Source organism: Dipodomys spectabilis, unplaced genomic scaffold (assembly GCF_019054845.1).
Source record: "Dipodomys spectabilis isolate Male_0828 unplaced genomic scaffold, ASM1905484v1 ptg000002l, whole genome shotgun sequence".
Lineage (NCBI taxonomy): Eukaryota > Metazoa > Chordata > Mammalia > Rodentia > Heteromyidae > Dipodomys > Dipodomys spectabilis.
In genome coordinates this window covers 57,943,397-57,966,027 of record NW_024870679.1, presented here as the reverse complement: position 1 = coordinate 57,966,027, position 22,631 = coordinate 57,943,397, and the positions used below count along the sequence as shown (strand labels likewise).

The following is a 22,631-nucleotide window of genomic DNA, read 5'->3' as shown; positions in this document are numbered from 1 at the left end:
ATAATTAGCTGGGCACTGGTGGCTCATGCTTATAACCTGACTGCTCCAGAGGCTGAGATCTGAGGATCAAGGTTTGAAGCCGACCTGGGCAGAAAAGTCTATGAGACTCCAGTTAACTATGAAAATCCAGAAGTGGAGATGTGGCTTAACTGGAGTGAAAAGAGTAAGTGGCCCTAAATTCAAGCTCCAGTACTGGGGTGCATGCAGGCACATACACAAACACACATGCACACATATGCAGAGCTGTGAGTGATTCGCAGTGCATTTAAGGAGATGTGAGAGGAAGTTTGAGAACACGATGCTGAAGTACCTGAATGATAGACCATACAGGTGTGAAATTTAGGCACTCATCCAGCAATAAGCAATTACTCCGACATATTTCATGTATCAGCCCCCTAAATTCAGTAAACATTCAGCCTTAGTTTTGATCAATTTTGAAGATGTCTGTCATTGTCACTTACTATAAAAATGCCGTGATTCACCTGAGCCCCTTTGTTTAAAGGAACAATAATGTGATGCTGTATTTGCATTTTGGTAGGTTGAGCTAGGACAGAGACTTCTGCTTTTTTTGTGTGGGCCTCATCAGTCCTGACTTAGCCCTTGTGTTCTTAGGTCAATGGCATGCAGCTTTATGGAAAGTCTCGCCGAGAAGCCGTCTCTTTCCTTAAAGAAGTGCCACCCCCTTTCACCCTGGTTTGCTGTCGCCGGCTCTTTGATGATGAGGCCTCTGTAGATGAACCAAGGACAGCGGAGCCCTTGATTCCTGAGATGGAGGTATAAAGGGTGTGGTGCATGGTGGGAGGAACTGGGGACCCACCCCACCCCTTTTTATTTCACCAGGGCCACAATGCATAACTTTTCAACCTGTCACACTTTCCATTTAACAACCTCCAACTCTTTTTCTTGAAATGTTGGTACATGGATGGCCATATGAATTTTGACTTTGGAGAATCTTTTTATTCATTCCCTGGACTCATGGCTTTTGGCTTTCAGTTCAATTCATTTCATCTTACTAAGGTTAGAATGTTGGTGAATGGTGAATGATATTTTCTTTTCCCAAAGTCTTAAAAATAGGAAGATCTATGATCAGTTTCCAAGTAAGTCTAGAAGTTTCCATAAAGCAGAAGGTCAAAGAAGGAAACAAGCTTTCTCTGGGGCTAGTGTAAGAGCACTATAATTAGGAAAATAGTTTGGAGCATGTGCTTTGTTACCTTTCGTCCTTTGTAACCTCATCTTTTATGTTGCTTTCTTCTTTTTCCAGACCCTTGGGTTCTAAGTCCATTCATACCACTTTAGATAGGTAGATCATCATCCCACCTCTACTACTTAACCTTTTTAAACCTTTGTGGCTGTCCATGACTCCTTCTGTTCACTCTTCTTTGATTTCTGATTTCTCAGATTATGCAAGAGTCCAGTACTACCTTATTTCATAAATGCTTTAGTGTGTTTTCATGTTGAGTTTTCTAGAATACTGTCAGTTCCTTGTGGGTAGAGGCCATCTTGAAAATCATTTTCCATCACATCTGGATTTTGCTCTTTAGTGAGTGTAAAAGAGAAGCTTAGTGCCAGGCTGGGTAATACACAACTGTGATGCCAACACTTGAGAGGTACAGACAGGAGGATTGCAAATTAGAGGCCAACCTTGACTATATAGTGAGTTCCAGGTTAGCCTGAGTATATACTGAGACCCTATCTCAAGACTACCCATTACCCTATAAGAAAACCTAATACATTTCTAAATATTGCTTGACAGTCTTCTTTAAATGTCTTATCTTTTGTTAATATATATTTATATTTATATATTTAAATATCAAGGTAAGGAATGTGTCATTACTTTGCCATTTTTTTACTGAAGTGAAATGTGGGTGGTGGCTTCTCTCTGAAGACTGATAAAAGTGCCTTTAATCCATGAGGGTGTGTAAATCAGCAAGCCAGCTTGCTGACAGTGCTCCCATCCATCATCCTTTACCACAATGGCTGAACGACAGCTTAAATTATGCCAAATGTCAGCCTAGTTCCACCCATTAGTTGATTGCTTTCCATTCTGTAAATACAAGAGTTATGCAGAAGGTGATATATTTCACGTCGAAACATAAACTTACGCACCTGGGATGCCCTGAAGTTTCTATAAACTTGTGTTTTGTAATTTTATGTGGCTTCTTCTTTTATTTATTCATTTTTTCCAGTCATGGGGCTTGAACTCAGCGCCTGGGTACTGTCTCTGAGCTTCTCTTGCTCAAGGCTAGCACTCTACCATTTGAGCCACAGCACCACTTCCGGCTTTTTCTGTTATGTGGTACTGAGTGCTAGGCAAGCACTCTACCACTAAGCCACATTCCCAGCCCTTTATGTGGCTTCTTAAAATCCTGGTTGTCTTTTCTAGCTTTGTCTTTTTTCTACTTATTCTGATACCTTCTTTTTTTTTTTTTTTGTCGGTCGTAGGGCTTGAACTCTGGGCCTGGGCGCTGTCCCTCAGCTCTTCAGCTTAAGGCGAGCGCTCTACCACTTGAGCTACAGCGCCACTTCCTCTGATACCTTCTTATGTTCTTCAAGTATAACTAGCTAGGTGGCTCAGCCAAAATTCTAATACTCATTAATCAGTGAGGGTATTAAATACCCCGGATCATGTGTTAGCCACTAGAATTAACTTTGTTTGTATGACAGGATTGTACTGGGGCTCAAAGTCTAGACTTCATGCTTTCAGTCTTTTTACCTGTGGCTGGCGTACTAATAATACTTGAGCCATGCCTCCATTTCTAGCTTCTTGCTGGTTACTTTTTATTGAAGATATAATTGTTTTCTTTCTAAGTATCTACTTCCTCATGCCAGTCTGAAATAGAAGCTATTGATCCAGAACGTTCCCACTAATTTCAGATTTTGTAATTCAGAAACTAAGAAATTATTTCTATATTGAGATTCAATCCATTGTGGACTGGAAGTTGATCTCCCATGTCTTACAACAAGAGTTTGAAATGTGGAAGTGGCGCTGTGGCTCAAGCAGTAGAGCGCTCACCTTCAGCTGAAGAACTCAGGGACAGCGCCCAAGCCCAGATTTCAGGCCCCACGACTAACAAAAAAAAAAAAAGAGTTTGAAATGTGGACCAGCCTTAACTTTGAAGAAGTTTTTGTTCCTTAGTCTTCCAAATTTTAGAGTCTTCTACCTGCCTACTCATTTTGATTTCACTTTGTTGGTTTTCTTTTGCAGGTGACTCAAAATTATGTATAAGGGATTGTTGAACTATAATTTTATTCACTGAGATAATCTTATGTTTTAAGAAATCTGCTTTTGGAAGTGGCACTGTGGCTTAAGTGGTAGAGTGCTAGCCTTGGGCACAAAGAGGCCCAGGTACAGTGTCCAGGTCCTGAGTTCAAGCCTCACAACTGACAAAAAAAGAAAGAAAGCTGCTCTTAGCTAGGTGCTGGTGGTTCACACCTGTAATCCTAACTACTCAGGAGGCTGAGATCTGAGGATCACAGATTAAAGTCGGCCTGTTCAGCAAAATACATGAGACTCTTATTTCCAATAAACTAGCAAAAAGCACAAAGTAGAAGTGTGACTAAAGTGATAGAATGTTAGCCTTGAGCAAAAATAGCTAAGGGAGAGAGTGCCCTTAGCCTGAGTTTAAGTCCTAAAAGCCCTAGTACCCAAAGGGGAAATAAAAAGAGTTAAGGGTACAGGGAACAAATTTTTTTTAAAAAAAACAACTGCACATGCTGCTGATCACATGTATGGTACATATGTGTACACTGGAGGGGAACCAGGAAGACAACACAGAACTAGAGGGAATCAGGGAAAAACATACAACAGTGGGACCCATTAGCTGCACTGGACATTGACCAAAATGAACTAAGCAACTTAATGGCAGTGATGGGAGGGAGGGAACAAATGGGAAAGAGGGAACAGCTGATGCTATGCAAAACAAAAGAAATGTACATACCACCCAATGTGGAAGAAATAACTGTATTGCAAAGCTCGTAGAACTCATAAATGTTGTAGACTGTGATAGACAGTTTGCTCCAGGAAAGTTAGAATGTGTTTGTGACTTTAACTGAGCATCACTATCCCACAATACTGTGAAATTTGGGAAATTATATAACCACTTAATCACATTAAAAAATTTAAAAAACAATTGCATTTAAAAATTGTTATTTAGGAAGTAGGTGCTGGTGGCGTATGCCTGTAATCCTAGCTTCCCAAGAGGCTAAGATCTGAGGATTACAGTTCCAAGCCAATCCAGGCAGGAAAGTTCATAAGACTCTTATCTCCAGTTTACTACCAAAAAAGCGAGAAGTGGGACTGTGCTTGAGTGCCAACCTTAAGCAAAAAAGCTAAGAGATTGCATCCAGGTCCCAAGTTCAAGTCTCAGGACTGGCATGTGGGCGCATATGTGTGCATACACACATACACATACATTGTTATTTAAGATGAGTGCCAATGGTGTATATCTGTAATCCTAGTTACTCACAAGGTTGAGATCTAAGGATCATGGTTGGAAGCCAGTCTATTCAGGTAAGTCCATGAGACACTTATTTCCAATTAACCACTAAAAAGCCTGAAGTAGAGCTGTGACTCAAATGGTAGAGCTCTGAGTAACTAAACTCAGGGACAATGCCCAGGCCCTGAGTTCAAGTCCTCAAGCCCTAGGTCAGGCGTGTGCACGTGCACACACACACACACATACACACACACACACACACACACACATACATACGTACGCACGCATGCATGCACTCACACACACTTGTTATTTAGTCTGTAGTTTTATTAAGAAGGAGTTTTAGGAGATACCAACTCAAAAGTAGATGAGTGATTAATGTACTATTTATTAAATATCTATGTGAGGCAGGTAGTAGAGGGTCTGAGTGTATACTATGGCAAAGTAGAGTCTTTATAGCTCCCATCCTAGCCTTAGTGCATCACACTTTATGAGTTCCTAGAGCAAAGAAAGAAAGATCATACTGGAGCTCCAGAAAATTTGTAGGGGAGATAAAGTAGATTAAAAAAAAAAGACAATGCTATAAATAGTAGAAGAACAGAAGAATTTACTTACTTATTTCTATGCCAGTACTGGGGTTTGAACTCAGGACCCCTGATGGCTGTTTCTTAGCTTTTCTGCTCAAAGCTGGCTCTGTACCACTTGAGCTATCTGCTCTAGTGTTGCCACTTTGTTTGTTAATTGGAGATTAGAGTTGCCTGGGCTTTTCTGCCCTGGCTGGCTTTGAACTACCACTCTCAGCTCTCAGCCTTCTGAGTAGCTTGGATTATAGTCATGAACCCTGAGTGCCTGGCTAAACAGAAGACTTTAAGCAGCCCTTGTCCTTCTGCCAACAGGACTTATAGGCTGTGTCTTTGAGCCTCTTGGAATTCGTGTGTAGTGAGGGACTTCCCTAAAGAACCAGGGCTGTCACATGGGGACTTGGGGAGTGAAGCCAGGAAAAGAATGAAGGACCCATGTACAAGGCCCTCAGGCTGGCCTGTCCTTTGAAGATCACATTTTCATTGTTTGAAACCAGTGATTTTTTTTTTTTTAAACTTGCTTTTAGGATTACACCATGCCCAAGGATTTGGCTTTTTTTTTTTTTTTAACTTTAGTTTTCTTGTAAAGTTTTTGTTGAGAACTTTTGGGAGACAACAGGAGTGGTTTCTCTGTCTCCTATATTGGCCGCCTCTGTGTGGTCCTCTCTGTCTCATCCTCTTATTACAAATCCAGGTATTGCTATTTAAATATTGTATCTGCTACTGTGTTGTGTAATGTTTTTACTGAGATTGAGTGTTTTTCCTTTTATGCTTCTAATGGGATGACAGCACTCATTGAAGTATAAGAGGTTAGTGTTCACAGTTCCAATGAAGCATGTATGTGGCATTTTAAAAAAAAGAAATGTGTATGCATACTTGTGGTTTTTCTGAAGCTCTTGTCCCAGTGCATGCATGCCCCTTTGAAAAAGATCAGCAAGAAATCTATGCATGCTGGAGAGATGTCCAGTTTGGAACGATGCTGGGGGAGTCTCGTCTTGTTCAGTCTCTTCAGAACAGAAAGCAACTGTTTTGAAGCATTTGTCTTTGTTGTTTCAGGCTAATCCAATGACCGATGTCAATGCCGAAGAAGATGATGATGGAGAATTAGCCCTCTGGTCTCCTGAAGTCAAGATTGTTGAGCTAGAGAAAGATCACAAAGGCTTGGGGTTTAGCATTTTGGATTATCAGGTACAAGGAAGAACCCCTACAAGGCTTTGGTTCAGTTCTGCTTGTGATCTTTGTTTTTAGAGTGATTGGTTTATGCTAAAGTTATGTGAAGCAGTCCTTGTTTAAAACATCCATTGGCTCAAGTAAAACTGAGTCTCAAATCAGGGCTGTTGGACCTTCACTTGTTGGCTTTACAATTAGTGACTTTCTAGTGAACACAATGATAGATGATGAGAGGTACTATTATACCCATGATGCTTCTGGAGACTAATCCTTAATGTACTTTGTGTTTGTATGTCTGTGTATGTGTCTGTGTGTGTTTGCCAGAACCTCATTCTCTTGCTTTTTCACTTGTAGCAGGTGCTCTACCATTTGAGGCACACCTCCACTTTTTTGCTCCTTAATTGGAGATAAGAGTCTCTCAGATTTGTTTGCCTGGGCTGCCTTTGAACCCACAATCCTTAAATTTCAGCCTCCTGAATAGCTAAGATTGTAAGTGTAAGCTACTGGCATCCCACCTGATTAACTTTTTACTTACTATTTTTAAAAATTATATGTTTCTTATCATTGATGAACTTTAAAAATAGAGTATCTCCCAGCTTTTTTTTTTTTGGTTGTGGGGCTTGAACTCTGGGCCTGGGCGCTGTCCCTCAGCTTTTCAGCTCAAGGCTAGCAGTCTATCACTTGAGTCACAGCACCACTTCTTGTTTTCTGGTGTTTAATCGGAAATAAGAGTCTTCCAGACTTTCCTGCCTGGGCTGGCTTTAAACCGTGATCCTCAGATTTCAGCCTCCTGAGTATCTAGGATTATAGGCGTGAGCTACCAGCTTCTGGCTCTCCCAGCTTTATTGAGATATTTCACATACCTTATAAAATTCACCTACTTAAGACATTCACTTGGATTGTTTTAGAATATTCACTATGAACTTTAGGACATAGTCAACATGCCACCAAGAGATCATGCACACATTAGCATCCGTTCCCAACATCTATTATGTTGTTTGAGGTAGGTTCATGGTAGGTAGCCCAGGCTGGCTGAGAATTCCTTATGTAGCAGAGCCTGTTCTTGAAGTGGAAATCCTCCTACCTCAACTTCCTTTGTGCTGAGATTACAAGCATGATCCACCACACCTGAACATATATGTATTAGTATATTTATAGTGTCATAGTGGGAGGAGGGGGATACGAAAGGTCACCCTAGGATATCTATCTATCTATCTATCTATCTACTACTAGTTTGTTCATTGCAAAATTTTGGGCAAATATTGCCATCAAGAAATAGCAGTAATTTTAGATTGTGGAAGTTGATGTGTTGGTTCATATAATGACAAGACAAACTCTTTCCTTCACTGCTGCAGCCCACCCTAGGCAGTTAATGAACATCCAGAATGACTGAGCAAAGTCTAGGTGAGCCAGAATTTAATGGGATCAAATGAAAAGAATAAGAATTTGCTAACTTTTTTTTTTTTTTGGGTCCGGTCGTGGGGCCTGAACTCTGGGTCTGGGCACTGTCCCTCAGCTCTTCAGCTCAAGGCTAGCACTCTACCACTTGAGCCACAGCGCCACTTCCGGCTTTTTTCTTTTTGCTCATGTGGTGCTGAGGAATCGAACCCAGGGCCTCATGCATGCAAGGCAAGCACTCTACCACTGAGCCACCTTCCCAGCCCTGCTAACTATTTTTGTAATTAGATTTTCACTTAGAAAACACATTTCAGTTGTGGTCTAGTTGTCCAGCTACTTATCCATTGTAACCTGGACTGGTATGCATTTGCATTCTTATAGAATGAGCATTTATGTCCTAATTATTCTTCTAGATGGTATTATTTGCTACTTATTTATTATTTAATTATTTAGCAGTGCTACAGGTCTAATCCAGACCCTCCCACATGCAAAGCAGATCTAATGAGCCACATTCCAGTCTAAGTTTTCTATTTTGAGTGTTGTATATGTTAAAACAGAAAAAGATTTCAGACCTTAAAAAATTAATAAAACTTTAATCGAGGGTAGAAAAACTTGACAGTCCTTAGCAGTTTAATTCTTGGGTGATAAAACCATCCCTCTTACTAGTTCTGAGCTTTGTCCTTTTTTAAAGTGTATATTCTGTTTTGATTGTACTGGGAGTTGAACGTGGGGTCTCAAGCTTACCAGTGTGGTGCTGCATCACTTGCATCATATTTTTTGGGTATGGTCTCACCTATTGGCTTGGAACTGCCACCAGACTGATGTCTCCCCTCTTGCTGAGATTATTGGCATGCACTCATTCACCTTTTGTCTGAGATGGGGTCTTACTAACATTTTGCCCAGAGCAGTTTCAAACTACAATCCTCTGAATCTCTGCCTCCTGAATTATAGTCAGGGTTGGTTTTGTTTTGTTTTGTTTTTGTTTTTGTCGGTCGTGGGGCTTGAACTCTGGGTCTGGGCGCTGTCCCTGAGCTCTTCAGCTCAAGGCAAGTGCTTTATCACTTAAGCCATAGTGCCACTTCTGGCTTTTTCTGTTTATGTGGTACTGAGGAATTGAACCCAGGGCCTCATGCATGTGAGGCAAGCACTCTACCACTGAGCCACCTTCCCAGCCCCCTACAGTCTGTTTTAATATGGATTTTTTTTTCTTCATGGCATAGGTATGCATTCTAACTTTATTCTTTAGGGTTTTATTTTTATTTTAAAAAGGCAGAAGTTTTTTTTCTCCTCATTTTCCTTCTCCTCATCTGCGCACATGCAGGCATTCAGTTCTGCTAAACTGTGCAAAGTAAATCCTGCTTCAGTAAAGTGCCATGTTCTCCTTTGCCTTTGTATTTCTCAGAGAGAAATGATAGAAATATACTTCATTTCCTAAATGCTATTTAGATTCAGACGAAAGGACTCAGCTTATTTAGTCTGTAGCTAAACATGGCAAGAAGAAAACATTCCTAAACTGGATTTTTTTTTTTTTAATCTTCAGCACACTCAGAGTACATTTCTATACCATTTGTCAGTGGTATATAAAATTGTTACTTATGCTGACATTTAGCTGACAGGTGAACACAATTTTAAATTTGGTTTGGGGCAGGTTAATTAAGTGATTATACCATGTATTGTATAATTAGGCAATAAATTCTGAAGTTCAAAAATGTTTTTTGCAAGGCGAGGCAAAGGTTTAGCGAAAGCCATGAAAGGCCACATTCCTGGCTATTACCGCTCTCAGAACATCCTCTGTGGATTTATTAGGTGGCTGAATAGGGCCAAGGCAGATTCCTGTCTGCCTGGCTCAGCATATTTGGAATAAGAAGTCCTGTGATAGAGTGCTTCCCCATTATGTTCAGGGCCCTGGGTTCGATTCCCAGCCCTACAGTATAAAAACGATGTCAATGATGCCTGCATTGCAGCAACATCATATATAAGTAAAATAACTTAGACTTTAAAAAATGAAGAAAAGTTACTGTAGAAACATTTTAGCCATATGGAGAAAGCACTAGAGAGGAAGAGCAACTAGGTGTATGGGACCTACATTAGCAGGCTATGAAGACACTGGATTTTAAAGCAAGGTGCTGGTGGCTCATGCCACCAGGAGATCCTCAGGAAATCTGAGGATCCCAGTTCAAAGCCAGCCTGGGCAGAAAAATCCATAAAATTCTTTTTTTTTTTTTTTTTTTTTTGTCAGTCATGGAGCCTAAACTCTGGGCCTGAGTAATGTCCCTCAGCTCTTCAGCTCAAGGCTAGTGCTCTACCACTTGAGCCATAACTCCATTTCCAGCTTTTTCTGCTTATGTGGTGCTGAGGAATCAAACCCAGGGCCTCATGCATACAAGGCAAGCACTCTACCACTGAGCCACTTTCCCAGCCCTCCATAAAATTCTTACCTACAAGCCGGGTGCTGGTGGCTCATGCCTGTAATCCTAGCTACTCAGGAGGCTGAGATCTGAGGATCATGGTTCAAAGCCAGCCCGGGCAGGAAAGACCGTGAGACTCCTATCTCTAATAAACCACTGGAAACCTGGAAGTGGCCCTGTAGCTCAAGTGGTTGAGCACTCGCCTTGAGCTGAAGAGCTGAGGGACAGCGCCCAGACCCAGAGTTCAAGCCCCAGGACCGACAAAAAAAATTTTTTTTTACTTGCAGTTAACCAACAAAAAACTGGAAGTGAGGTGTGGCTCACCAAGTCTTGAGCAATATTGTGATTTATTGACCAGAAGTTTGCTTGTGATATAAATGAAGCTGAGCTTTAGGAAAATGTGAGTGGGCAGATAAAGGATGCTGAGCTGGGCTGTGGAACAATGGCGTGGCAGCTGTCCGAACAGGCAGTAAGTTGAGTTGTGGAGCTGAATGAGGCAGAGCATCAAGCTCTTCTCCCTGAAATAAAAATGCTGAGTCTGATACAGAGTTCTAGAAATCAGTCATATGATCAAAGAATAAAGCATGGACATTCATTTCCGTGAAAGGCATTGGAATAAGATAGAGAAAGGGAAAAAGATAGAAAACAATGGATCAGACAGCACATAAAATACAGGTTAAAGTTTTCCTCTAAAATCCTGCCCCACGTGTGCATGCTGTTACAGAATCTACTGGCATCTGTGTAACTTTGAGGTCTATAGGACTGGGCGTGGAAAATAATATTGTGTGTAACTTGTCAGGAACATGAATATTATAGTTTGACTGTTAATTACTAAGCAACAAAGCTCTTCAGAAATTTGCCAAAAGTTGGTTTTTTTGTTTGTTTTTGTCGTTGGGCTTGAACCCAAGGCCAAATGCACTGTCCCTGAGCTTTCTGGCTTCTTTGTGTAAGGCTAGCACTCTACCACTTTGAGTCACAGTTCCATTTCTGGTTTTTGGGTGATTACTTGAGATCAGAATCTCAGATTTTCCTGCTCAGGCTGCCTTTGTATTGTAATCCTCAGATTTCAGCCTCCTGAGTAGCTACAATTACAGGCATGAGCCACCTGTACCCAGCATGAATTTGTTGTTGGATTTTGTTTTGCTTTACTTTTGTCAGTCATGGGGCTTGAACTCTGGGCCTGGGTGCTGTCCCTGAGCTTTTCAAGGTGCACATTGTACCACTTGAGCCACAGCACCACTTCCAAGTTTTTATAGCATAATTTCTTTTTTTAATATATATTTTTTATTTTAAAGATACTGTACAGAGAGGTAACAGATACATGAGCAAGGTAATGAATCCATTTCCTATGGAGCATTGTTGCACCTCCTTTATTTTTCTCTGACTATCCCTTTCCTCCCCAAATCCCCCAAATTGTAAAATTCATTTTCAACATACTGTTTTATTACAATGGGTCATCCTGTATCCTTATTTCAGCATTTTATTATTTCCCTTCCCCTCCCCAAATTAGAAAAATGTATATACAAGATGCAGGATACCAGAATCAAATACAGTGACAACAGGGGTTGTACCATGGGGGAAGAACATACAAAGAAACAAAAAAAAAAATCACATAGTACATTTTAAGTACATTAAAAAGAACAGCAACCAAGATAAAATCTCTTGTGTCCCTATCTTAGGGTTCATTTTGCTTAGTATTAGGTTATATGGTCATATGTACATAGCTTTTGACCTCGTCAACGTGTCCTAGACATATACTAGTTATTGCAGATAAGGAAAACCATGGGACTTATGTTTCCTTGAGTCTGGCTTACTTAATATAATTTTTTCCAAGTCTTTCCATTTCCTAACGAATGGTACAGTGTCATTCTTTCTGATGGAGGCATAGAATTTCGTTGTGTATATACCACCTTTTCTCGATCCATTCATCTACTGAGGGGCATCTGGGTTGGTTCCATATCTTAGCTATGGTAAATAATGCTGCGATAAACATAGTTGTGCTGGTAGCTTTATTATGGCCTTATTTGTGATTGTTTGGGTAAGTGCCCAAAAGTGGGATTGCTGGGTCATAGGGGAGCTCTATGTGGAGTCTTTTGAGGAACCTCCATACTACTTTCCAAAGTGGTTGAACAAGTTTACACTCCCACCAACAATGCAGTAGGATTCCCTTCTGTCCACATCCCCTGCAACATCTGTTGTTATTAGAGTTCTTGATTATAGCCATTCTAACTGGGGTGAGGTGGAATCTCAATGTTTTGATTTGCATTTCTTTTATGGCTAAAGAAGTTGAGCATTTCTTCATGTGACTATCGGCCATTCTTATTTCCTCTTCAGAGAAGTCTTCTCTTTAAGTCTTTAGCCACTTATTAATTGGGTGGTTGTTTGTTTGAGGTTTTGTTGTTGGGGGATTTAATTTTTTGAGTTCTAAGTATATTTTAGATATGAGACCCTTGTTTGTTGAATGGCTAGTGAAGATTTTCTCCCAATCTGTGGGCTTTCTATTGATCTTGCTTGTTTATAGCATAATTTCTTTTTAGGTCCTAGCTGAGCTTCCTACATTGTGCCTTAGTTACTTTTTTTACTTCTCTGCCACTTACTTATAATGCCTTTCTTGGGTTATTATCTCTGTGGAATATTATTATTTACATTAGTAATAATAGCAGTAGTAGGAAAAGACACAATAATAATAAGTAATGTTTGTAGAGTGTTTATTATTTGCTAGGCCTTGTTCTCATTGCTTTTAAATGTTGGTGCATGGTTTCCTCATGAGAACCATATGAAGTAGACATTATTTTTATTAATTTACTCATTTATTCATTCATTTATGTGCTGATACGGGGGGCTTGACCTCAGGGCCTCATGCTAAATGCTCTTGAGCCATACCTTTACTTCAGGCTTTTTGCTGGTTAATTGGAGTAGAGTCTCTAGGATTGATCTTCCTGAGCTTGGCACCTTAGTCCTCATATATCAGCCTCCTAAATAGCTAGGATTATAGGTATAAGGCTATGGTGCCAGGCTATAGGCACTATTCTTGTCCTCATTTTAGAAGTGAGGAAACAGGCACAAAATAATTAAGTCACTAATGTAAGTTCTCACTAGTTGTATATATGATAGAATGGATATTTGAACTCAAGCAGTGGAGCCCTAGATCTAAATGTTTTTAACCATACTGCTGTATTACTCCTTTCTTTATGAATAGTATTTCCATGTGTGTCTTATTATAGAACATCCTTTTATGGAATTCATTATAAGAGATGGTCCTATTTTTCCAGCTTGGAAAAAATTTCATATCTTACAGACTAAGCTGCTAGGTAATAATCTCATTTTTAGTGTTTATATGAAAGTTTAGTATTAAAAATTAATTAATATAGTATGATCAGATGTATTGTGCAAGAGCTAGTACTTATTGCTTCAGAAGAAAATAATTGCAAATTTAAGAATCCTAAATAGTGCAGAGTAATTTGTTGTAGATTAACATTCAATAATGAAGCAATTATTAGGTAGTTTGAAGAGTCAGTAGTTCCTTAAATTTCTACCAGAAACCTTGAAAAACTTTTAAACTATGTGGATTTTACCTTCAGTTGACCTTATAAATTAAACATGGCAAGTGGATATTTTCTGGTGTTTTGATTTATGTTGAACTTTGAATAACCCCACATGATTATAATTCACTGGAAATGTTTGACATTAGCCAATTTTTGAACATTAGCCATGATATTGCCAACCTTGGTACTTTTGAATTGCAGTGATTTAGAAGGTACAATTTATTAACCAATAATTCTCCTCCCTCCTACATTTTGTTCTTCATTTCTTTTCCTCATGTACAGACTCGGCTTTTGCCAAAAACAGGTATTTTTGCAAGATTTTGCATTTGTCTCAGACATTGAAGGAAGTAAAAAGAGAAAGCATGATAGCACAGTTATTGAGAAATGACTAGGGTATAAATACTGTTAGTGATGCTTAAAGTTGTTTGAAAGCCCAGAGGGTAATGAGGGTTTATTTAAAACAAATAGTGAAGCTGGGTGCTAAATAATCCATGCTTCTAATGCTAGCTACTCAAGAGGCTGAGATCTGAGGATGAGGGTTCAAAGCCAGCACAGCAAGAAAGTATGTGACACTCATATCTCCAATTAACCACCTAATAAAGCAAGAAATAGAGCTGTGACTCAAATGGTAGAGTACTATCCTTGAGCAAAAATCCTAAGGGACAGCACACAGGTCCTGAGTTCAAGCCCTATGACAGGCACCAAAAGAAAAAGTTCTGTGAAGGGATTGTGTCAGTTCTCTTTTTGGGCAAGCACTCTACCACTTGAGGTGTACCTCTAGCCCCTTTTTGGAGTTGGATGACAAGAGTACATTATGGCACCCAGACATTATACTTGTGCCATATCTGCATGCCCCATGGACTTTTGAACTTTTCTACCTGGGGTGGCCTTGAACCATGATCCTCTCATTTTTACCTCCTTAACTACGTAGGGTTACAGACTTGAGCCTGTAATCTGCCTGACTTACTAAAGATGTTTTAAAAATTGGTAATACATGCAAAAAAGTTCAAAGGTAAATAAAAGCATCTAGTGACAATGTTACCCTCTTTTACAGATAAAAATCAAAAACAGCTTTTTTCTTGTCTCTTCACCCAGAAATACTTTATACATGCATGGTTCTATAAGCAGTGGTTTGTTTTTGTTTTGTAATGTTTTAGGTTTTTTTTCTTCTTTATTATTGTAAAGATACTTTGCAAAGGAGTTATGGGTAATGAGTACATTTCCTATCAAGCATTGCTACCCCATCCTTTGTTTTTCCCTACTATCTCTTCCCTCCCCACCTGCCGCCCCCCAATGTTTTAGCTTTGACACAAATACACACTTCAACCACTTTGCTTTTATTCTCTGAAATCTCTTCATTCATTTCAGTATTTATAGAGCTACTTGGTTCTTTTTAATAACGGCATCATATTTTATTGCTGATGCACAATAATGTATTTAATCAGCCTCCTGTACCCAATTGGTATATATTTTAAATGAGGCCGTAGTGGATCTTTGTCATATATTTTTGTAAAACAGTAGCAATAAATCTGGTGATAAATTTCTAGAAGTGGAATTACTGATCAAAAGAGCATATATTGTGTAAATTTTAGTACATTTTACTGAATTTCTTGGTTGTAACTGTGAGACACAAATTTAGCCCACTTAAAATGGATACTTTCTTATGTTGTCATTCAGATAATTCTCCTGGAAAAAATAGAGTAAGCAAGTATATAATTCATGGATTTACTAATGGTTTTCCATGATATGGACAGATTAAGTGATAGCAATATGTAACTGTCAATTTCAGCTTTATATATGCAGTAATTAATTTAGTGGCCTATGTAGCTAAGAGGTTATAAAATATTTATATTCACATTTTGATATTAGTGTTCAGAAGTCTTGTTTCTTCCACCAGTTTTAATGTTATATTTCAGGGAATTGAGGAAATTGAGCTTTGGAAGGAAGGTATTAGGACTTAATTTTTGTCAAGAGATGGGAGATTTTAAGTAGATATTGCTATCCATTGGCAGGGGTCAGTAGCTTGTAGAAGTCGATGTGTTTACATTCATCTTAATTGATGAGTGAATGCTGAGATCCCAGAATGCAGAATTTGATGGATTGTGACATTATTTTAATACACAGCAGTCCAGAGAATAGTAACCTTAAAAAGTCAAGTATAAAACTTTTTTCCAGAATAGAATATAGAGGGTAATCACATATTGCAAGTTCTATAGTCTCATGTTAGAAGACTTATAATGTGAGCTTTAGTATTTGGTTCTTTTTGTAGACTTATTTGTTTTTGTGCCAGTACTGGGTCTTGAATTCAGAGCCTCACACTCCTGCTTACTTTTGTTTTACTTAAGGCCTGGTGCTCTGCCACTTGAGCTACAGCTCCACTTCTGGCTTTTTGGTAGTTAGTTGGAGATCAGAGTATCACAGATTTTCCTGCCTAAGCTGGCTTCAAACTGTCATCCTCAGATTTTAGCCTCCTGAGTGACTTCATGAGTCGCCAGTGCCCAGTTTGGAGGCTTTTTAAAAGAACTCTTTGAGTCTGTGGCACCCAAGTATGATGTTGGTAGTAAGCAAAGTGTAGTGAATTTGCTACTTATATAGTGTTTATGTTCTTGTACATCTGTTGTCTAGCTTGCTGCTGAACAAACCACACAGCTGTACTGAAAGGTCATTTTTGCTTAACAGGACCTAAGGGAGCTGATAAAGACTACATTTTGCCTATTCCTGACTCCTATCCACATTTATTTTTATTAACATCAAAGTCCCATAAGCTCCAGTGCCAACTGGGCTGAAGATTTCTTTTCACAGAGGATTTGCTTGCTTTCCCGCTATGGGAACGTTCTGTATCCTTTAAATCATTTTAAGCTGCTTCATTTGGAAAATAATTCTTAGTGGTGTGTTCATAGAGTGGATTGATTGTGGCTACTGGGGAAATTCTCTCCTGGCTTAAATACTGCTTTTCAGGCCTGCAAAGTGGGTGAATGAAGGGAACCCACGCCTGGTGCGTGGACTTTGTCAGGTGTTTGGGATGACGGCTGACTTCCAAAGACCTCCGTGCAGCAAGACGAAAGGCATCAGGAGACCCGAGGCCACTTAATAAGAGATCAAAGAGGCTGTGTGTATATCAGCTTGAAATCCAGATAGCACAGATCAAAAGCTTGCCTTGGCGAGGCAGCTGCAAGGGCATGAAGTTAGCAGGAGGCCTCGCAGATCTTAAGTCAGGCTTGATGGTGAACTTTGTGGGAATTTCATGGCTCTGGAATATGAATTGGGCAAAAATTCTGATTGTATCTAATGGGGGGGGAAAACAGAACAGTGGGCAGGCAACAAGTGCCTGTCAGCTGAATGATACTTTCTCATAGTCCTTTCTTTTCTTTCTTTCCCTCCCTCCCTCCCTCCCTCTCTCCCTCTCTCTCTGTCTCTCTCCCTCCCTTCCTCCCTTCCTTTCTTTCTTTCTTTTCCTCTCACTCCCCCCCCATTTCCTTTTCCTTTCCTTTTCCTTTCTCTTTGCTTTTCCTTTGTGTGTGTTCATAGTGCGTGCATGTGTGTGTGTGTGTGTGTGTGTGTGTGTGTATGTTTATATGTGCCAGTACTGAGGCTTGAACTCAGGGTCTGAATCTTTTTGCTCAAAGCTGACACCCTACCTCTTGAGCCTCACCTCCAATTCCAGTTTTTGGTGGCTCATTGGAGATGTGTCTCACAGACTTTCCTGCTCAGGCTAGCTTTGAACTGTGGTCTCTTAATTTTGTCTGCTTGGATTGATTTTAAATTGTAATACTCATCTCTCAGCTTCCTGAGTAGTTAGGATTATAGGCATGAGCCACTGGCACCCGGCAAACATGTTAGTTTTTTCTTATTTTCAATTTGCTAAAAATATTCTCTAAAATAAAAATCACATACTATTGTAAAGTTATGAGGTCTAAATAAGAAGATACATATAAATGCCTGTATTTTTCTCTGCACAAAATAATCAATTTTTACTGAAAAAAATGATGATGATGAGAAACATTTTTAAATACGTTCTCAGCACAGGTATGCTATACCTGTCATTTGTTTTCCTCCAAAGATGTTTTTGTTCATTTACTATGAGCTGATATAGAGACTAGATTGGCGAGAAAATATACTCCCTTTATAGATGTTACATATGATATATGCTCATTGAGAATTCTTATGCCAGTTATACTGTAGGTTTGGGAGATCTCCAGTGAATGAACTAGACAAAAGTCCCATTCTTGTGGATAGACTGTAAATTCAATTAGCAGGAGGGAGCAGTTGCACAAAGTTAAATTAGAATAAAGCAAACAGGATTGGGTCCCATTCTGTGCCATCCATTATGGCTATAACAGTGATAGAAGTAAGAGTCTAACAGGATTATTTCTCAGAAGCTAGAGGCCTCAAAAGGAATTGAGGACTGTGTGGACGCAGCAAGTGACCTTCCAGACATAGCAGTGATATGGAATTGATGTTAGTGCTGATTTTGTTTCTTTATATTCTTTAGTAACTAATTCTAAATTTCTAAATTTTGTTCCTTTTAATTATCTATCTATCTATCTATCTATCTATCTATCTATCTATCTATCTATCTATCTATCTATCTATCTATCTATCTATCTATCTATCTATCTATCTTGGTGCAGAGCCTGGGCACTGTCTCTGAGCTTTGGTGCTCAGGGCTAGTTCTCCACCACTTTGAACCACAGCTCCACTTCTGACAAGAGTCTCACAGCCTTTCCTGCCCAGGCTGGTTTTGAACTGTGATCCTCAGATGTCAGCCTCCTGAGTAGCTAGGATTACAGGCGTGAGCCACATGCCTAGCATGTTCTAATTCTTGATTTGGAAAACATGACAATATGCTAACAGCTTCCTGTGTCGTTGGGGCACTTTATCTGATTTCATCTTTTGTACAGTCCAGGGCTAGATTCTGGGCTTATCCTTGTGTCTTGAGGAGGAAACCAGTACTGAGAGGTTAAGAATTTGTTCACAACCCCCTTGTTAGAGTAGGACGTGGTAGAGCTGAGCTCCAGAGGGCCAGAAGGACGAACATTCAGTTTGGACCCTAATTGTGCCTTAATTGAAGATGGTGGCTGTTTCTAGTTATTTGTCTTTTTTGATAGACATACTTAATAAAGTTCTAAAGATTTTGCTTCTTGTTAGCTTCCCCCATCCCCTACTTTTTCTCGTGGTACTAGGGTTTGAACTCATGGTCCCATGCTTAATAGGCGGCCCCTAAACCAGTTGAGCCATCTTCTAGCCTTTGCCTTTTATTATCCTTGAAGTCTATGAGCCATTACCTTTACTCTTCCTGCTGCGACAGCGCTCTGAAAAGATGTAGTGATTTTTTGCTGCCAGAATACGAAACTGTGAACTGTGAATGTTTTGAACTATGAGTGGTTTGTCTGGAGTTTCCCAGGAGATTGGACTTTTGGGGCTTTTCCTGTATAATCTAAAGTTAGCAAACTTGATTCTTCACGTCATGTGCTATATGTCATGGATTATTAGTTGATCTGTAAATGACTGAATAAAAAACCCCAACACTATTGAGTCTGGTGGGTTTTTTTTGGCGGGGGTGGAGGGGGCGGCGGGCAGGTAGGCAATACTGGGGCTTGAACTCAGGGCCTTGTGCTTTCCTTTAGCTTTTTTGCTAAAGCTAGCACTATACCATTTGAGCCACATCTCCACTTCTGGCTTTTTTGGTGGTTGCTTGGAGATAAGAATCTCATGGACTCTTCTGCCCAGGCTGGCTTTGAACTGTGGTCCCCAGATCTCAGTCTGCAGAGTAAGTAGGATTACAGGCATGAGCCACTCATGCCCAGCTCAAAATAGATTTTTAAACTATTAGATATGCGAGTAAAATGATATGTAAGCTTAATATTATATGCTTCTCTTCCATTGCACTTTTAATTGCCTTGCATGCTGTGCTTTTTTCGCTGCTCAAGGGCTGTTGAGTTCTATGTGTGATGTGTAGAAAAACTATTCTTCCTATCCAGTGGAAGCAGTATCACAAGGAAGAAGGGGTTGTATAAGTGCAGTCAACTGCGAGTGCACTGAATTGTATTCTGTACACACATACTTTGAATATCATGGTGGTGTGGTAATTGGTGTGATTAGTGCAATGCTTTATTCTATTATAAAATAAAGTTAATGAGTTGAGAGTCAGTCTAGTTAAAAATTTGCTTGTTGTTCATTAGAATCATTTAGTTATTGCATTCACAATAAATTTATTTTTCTTTTCTAAAAATAACTGCTTAGATTATTGGCCAAATCAGAAGAAACTCTTGAAATAATTAATTACAACCACTATCTTAAATCAGCACTACTCTAGTGTTTTTCAGTTTCAGCGAATAGTACTTGACGTGTTTTCCTTACTCTCTGAAAATGGTAACAGGGAGAAAAAGATGGTTTTAGATTTGTTTAAAAAGAGCCAAGTGGTGCTGGCTCATGCCTGTAATCTTAGCTACTCAGGAGGCTGAGAGCTGAGGATTGTGATTTGGACCCAGTCCAGGCAGTAAAGTTCATGAAACTTTTATCTTCAGTGAACTGGCAAAAAAGCCAAAAGTGGAGGTGTGGCTTAAGTGGTAGAGCAACAGCCTTAAACAAAAAGGTTAGGGAACTTGAGACCCTAAGCTAAAGTCCTAGTCCTGGCACCTTAAAAAAGAAAAGAGAGAAAGAAAGGGAAGGAAGGAAGGGAAAGAAGGGAGGGAGGGAGGGAGGAAGGAAGGAAGGAAGGCAGGCAGGCAGGCAGGCAGGCAGGCAGGCAATAGCTATGAACTGAAGCCTTGAGCCTGATTCTGTGGTATATGTGCTGTAACCTGAGTTCACTGGCTGGTAGGTCATTTTTTTCCATTTGTGGAGTACTTTCTGTATCAGTCTATTGACATGGCTTTGCCATATCTGCCTGGAATAATTTCCTTGTTGGTGAAGCGCTTTGTGCCACAGCTGCAGAGCAGGTGTGCTGGTGCATTGAGCTACTAAACCACACAGCATGGAACGCTGATGCTTTACAAGTAAGACATATAAATTAACCATATTTCCTCTCACATGTAGACTTGGGCCAACTTCTTATCTTAATATAGTCAGTTGATCATAAGTGCCCAAAATATCAAAGGTAAAAGGATTTGTAGACAGATTTTCATATGAAGTAGACTGGGGTCTATCTCTTGTCCTTTCTGCTGGGTGGTCTCTATTTCGTGCTTTTCTGGCGACTTTGCCTCCTGCATGCCTTGCTTGCGTTTCTTGTCACGTGTTGGAGCAGTCATGGTTAAAGCCCTGCACATGTAGTTGATGTGTGTGGTTGACAGAGCCCACATTTTAGTGGCATCACCATCCTGCCGCAAGCGACGCCCCTGCACTCTGCCTGAGTTTATGGGAAATCTGCTTTCTCTTTGATCTCTGGGAACAGACACAAATATTCATTTTATAGACACTTCAGAAACTTTGAATTGCATCCATTTGGGCATAATGATTGTCACATGTTTGCATCTGTTCATATAAAGGTGTTCTTGTGCTCACCAAACAGATGGATTCTCGAGAAAGTAGTATACATTAAAATTGGCAAAGAAGCCCATGATATACCTGTATGTGCACACATGCTTCACGTCCTTGCTCTGGCTTTCATCCTCTGGGCTAAGGAACATAGGCCTTTAACACTTAAAGGATGCAGTTTAGATTGAGAGGTGGTAAATGTTGGCATTCATTCACCGTATGTTTGTTTAGCAAAAATTTATTGGCAAGTAGGGAGGTAGTATTACTTAGTGGATGGAATTTAACTGGCTAGTTTAAATCCTAGCTCTGCTAGTAATCAATATGTGTTTTGGTTGTTTAATTTTCTCTTTTCTCTCCTCTTCTGTCTTCTGTTTTGGTATACGGATTGAAGTTTCTTGATCCTTATTGATTAGAGAGGTTTGATAATATTTTTATGAGCTATAGGGAGCATCTTTCACAAGTTGCCAGTTCTTTCAAAAGAAGCAACCATATGGGACACTGCTAGAGCTTTTGAATAAAGAGGGGGAAAGTTCCTAGGGGAGAGACTGGTAAGGTATGTCTCACATTCTGTGATTGGGCTTTAGTGCCCTCTATTGACAATTTAGCATAAAGCAACATTTGAATCTTCACACAATGTTCATTATCAAAAGGAGAAAAATGAGAGTTTTTTTTTTAGCTTGTGATAACAGGTGATCAAATATGAAAGGAACTTTAATTGAAAATTTCACTTGCAGAGACTGAAGGTCGGGCAAGGGTCTTGAGAAATAACTATAACTTTTTGTTCTTTATGCCATGCCTGTGGTACAATGGATTGTATTTTATAAAATGAAGCTTTCTGACAAGAAACAGCTGAGTCAGGTTGGTCTTAGAGTAATTTTGCATGCAGCAAGGCCTCTAGAATAGCAGCCATCCTGGTAGGGTGCTATTGTTCCAAAGACAGCTTCTACCTGTGATGGTCAGGAGAGAAAATGCCTTGCTCATTAAAGGACTTCAGCAGTGTGAGAAATCACAGTCAGAAAAGTCATCATAGGAAATAAAATAACCATTATAAATAATGGAGCCTCTCCAGAAATGGGTGGTCTATCTTTTTCTTTCCTTTAGATGACAAAGGAGCTGTCTTGGGGTTTTCTCCCCCAAGAAAAGGGATGGTATATTTGCTTTAATGCTTAGAATAATTAGAGGTCTAGAACTGAATAAAGTTTAATAAGCAAGAATGGCTTTACATAGTTTGAGACCCCCCCCCCCCAAAAAAAAACCAACACAATTCTTTGTGTAAATAGTTCTCACCAAGACTTTTCTATAATAAATAAAATCTATTCATCTTTCTAGAGTAGATCTAGTTCCATTATTTCCTGGTAAATCATCATCATCTTTTTTTTTTTTGTCGGTTGTGGGGCCTGAACTCTGGGCCTAGGCACTGTCCCTCAGCTCTTCAGCTCAAAGCTAACACTTTACCACTTGAGTCACAGTGCCATTTCCAGTTTTTCTGCTTATATGGTGCTGAGGAATCGAACCCAGAGCCTCATGCATGCAAGGCAAGCACTCTACCACTGAGCCACCTTCCCAGCCCCTGGTGAATCATCATAATTCTATAATTCTTTCTAATGATCATTTCTG

The 22,631-nt window shown here is 39.7% G+C and overlaps 1 protein-coding gene across 3 annotated transcripts in view; it reads left to right on the top strand.

Moving 5' to 3' along the window:
• The window catches only part of Patj (PATJ crumbs cell polarity complex component), a 289,250-nt gene that overhangs the window by 58,971 nt on the left and 207,648 nt on the right, over window positions 1-22,631 (top strand). For all 3 annotated transcript variants that reach the window (XM_042675626.1, XM_042675631.1, XM_042675635.1), the window contains exons 16-17: window positions 613-774; window positions 6,074-6,205. In XM_042675626.1, the coding sequence (XP_042531560.1) occupies window positions 613-774; window positions 6,074-6,205 (294 nt within the window). The remainder of the gene's footprint in view (window positions 1-612; window positions 775-6,073; window positions 6,206-22,631) is intronic.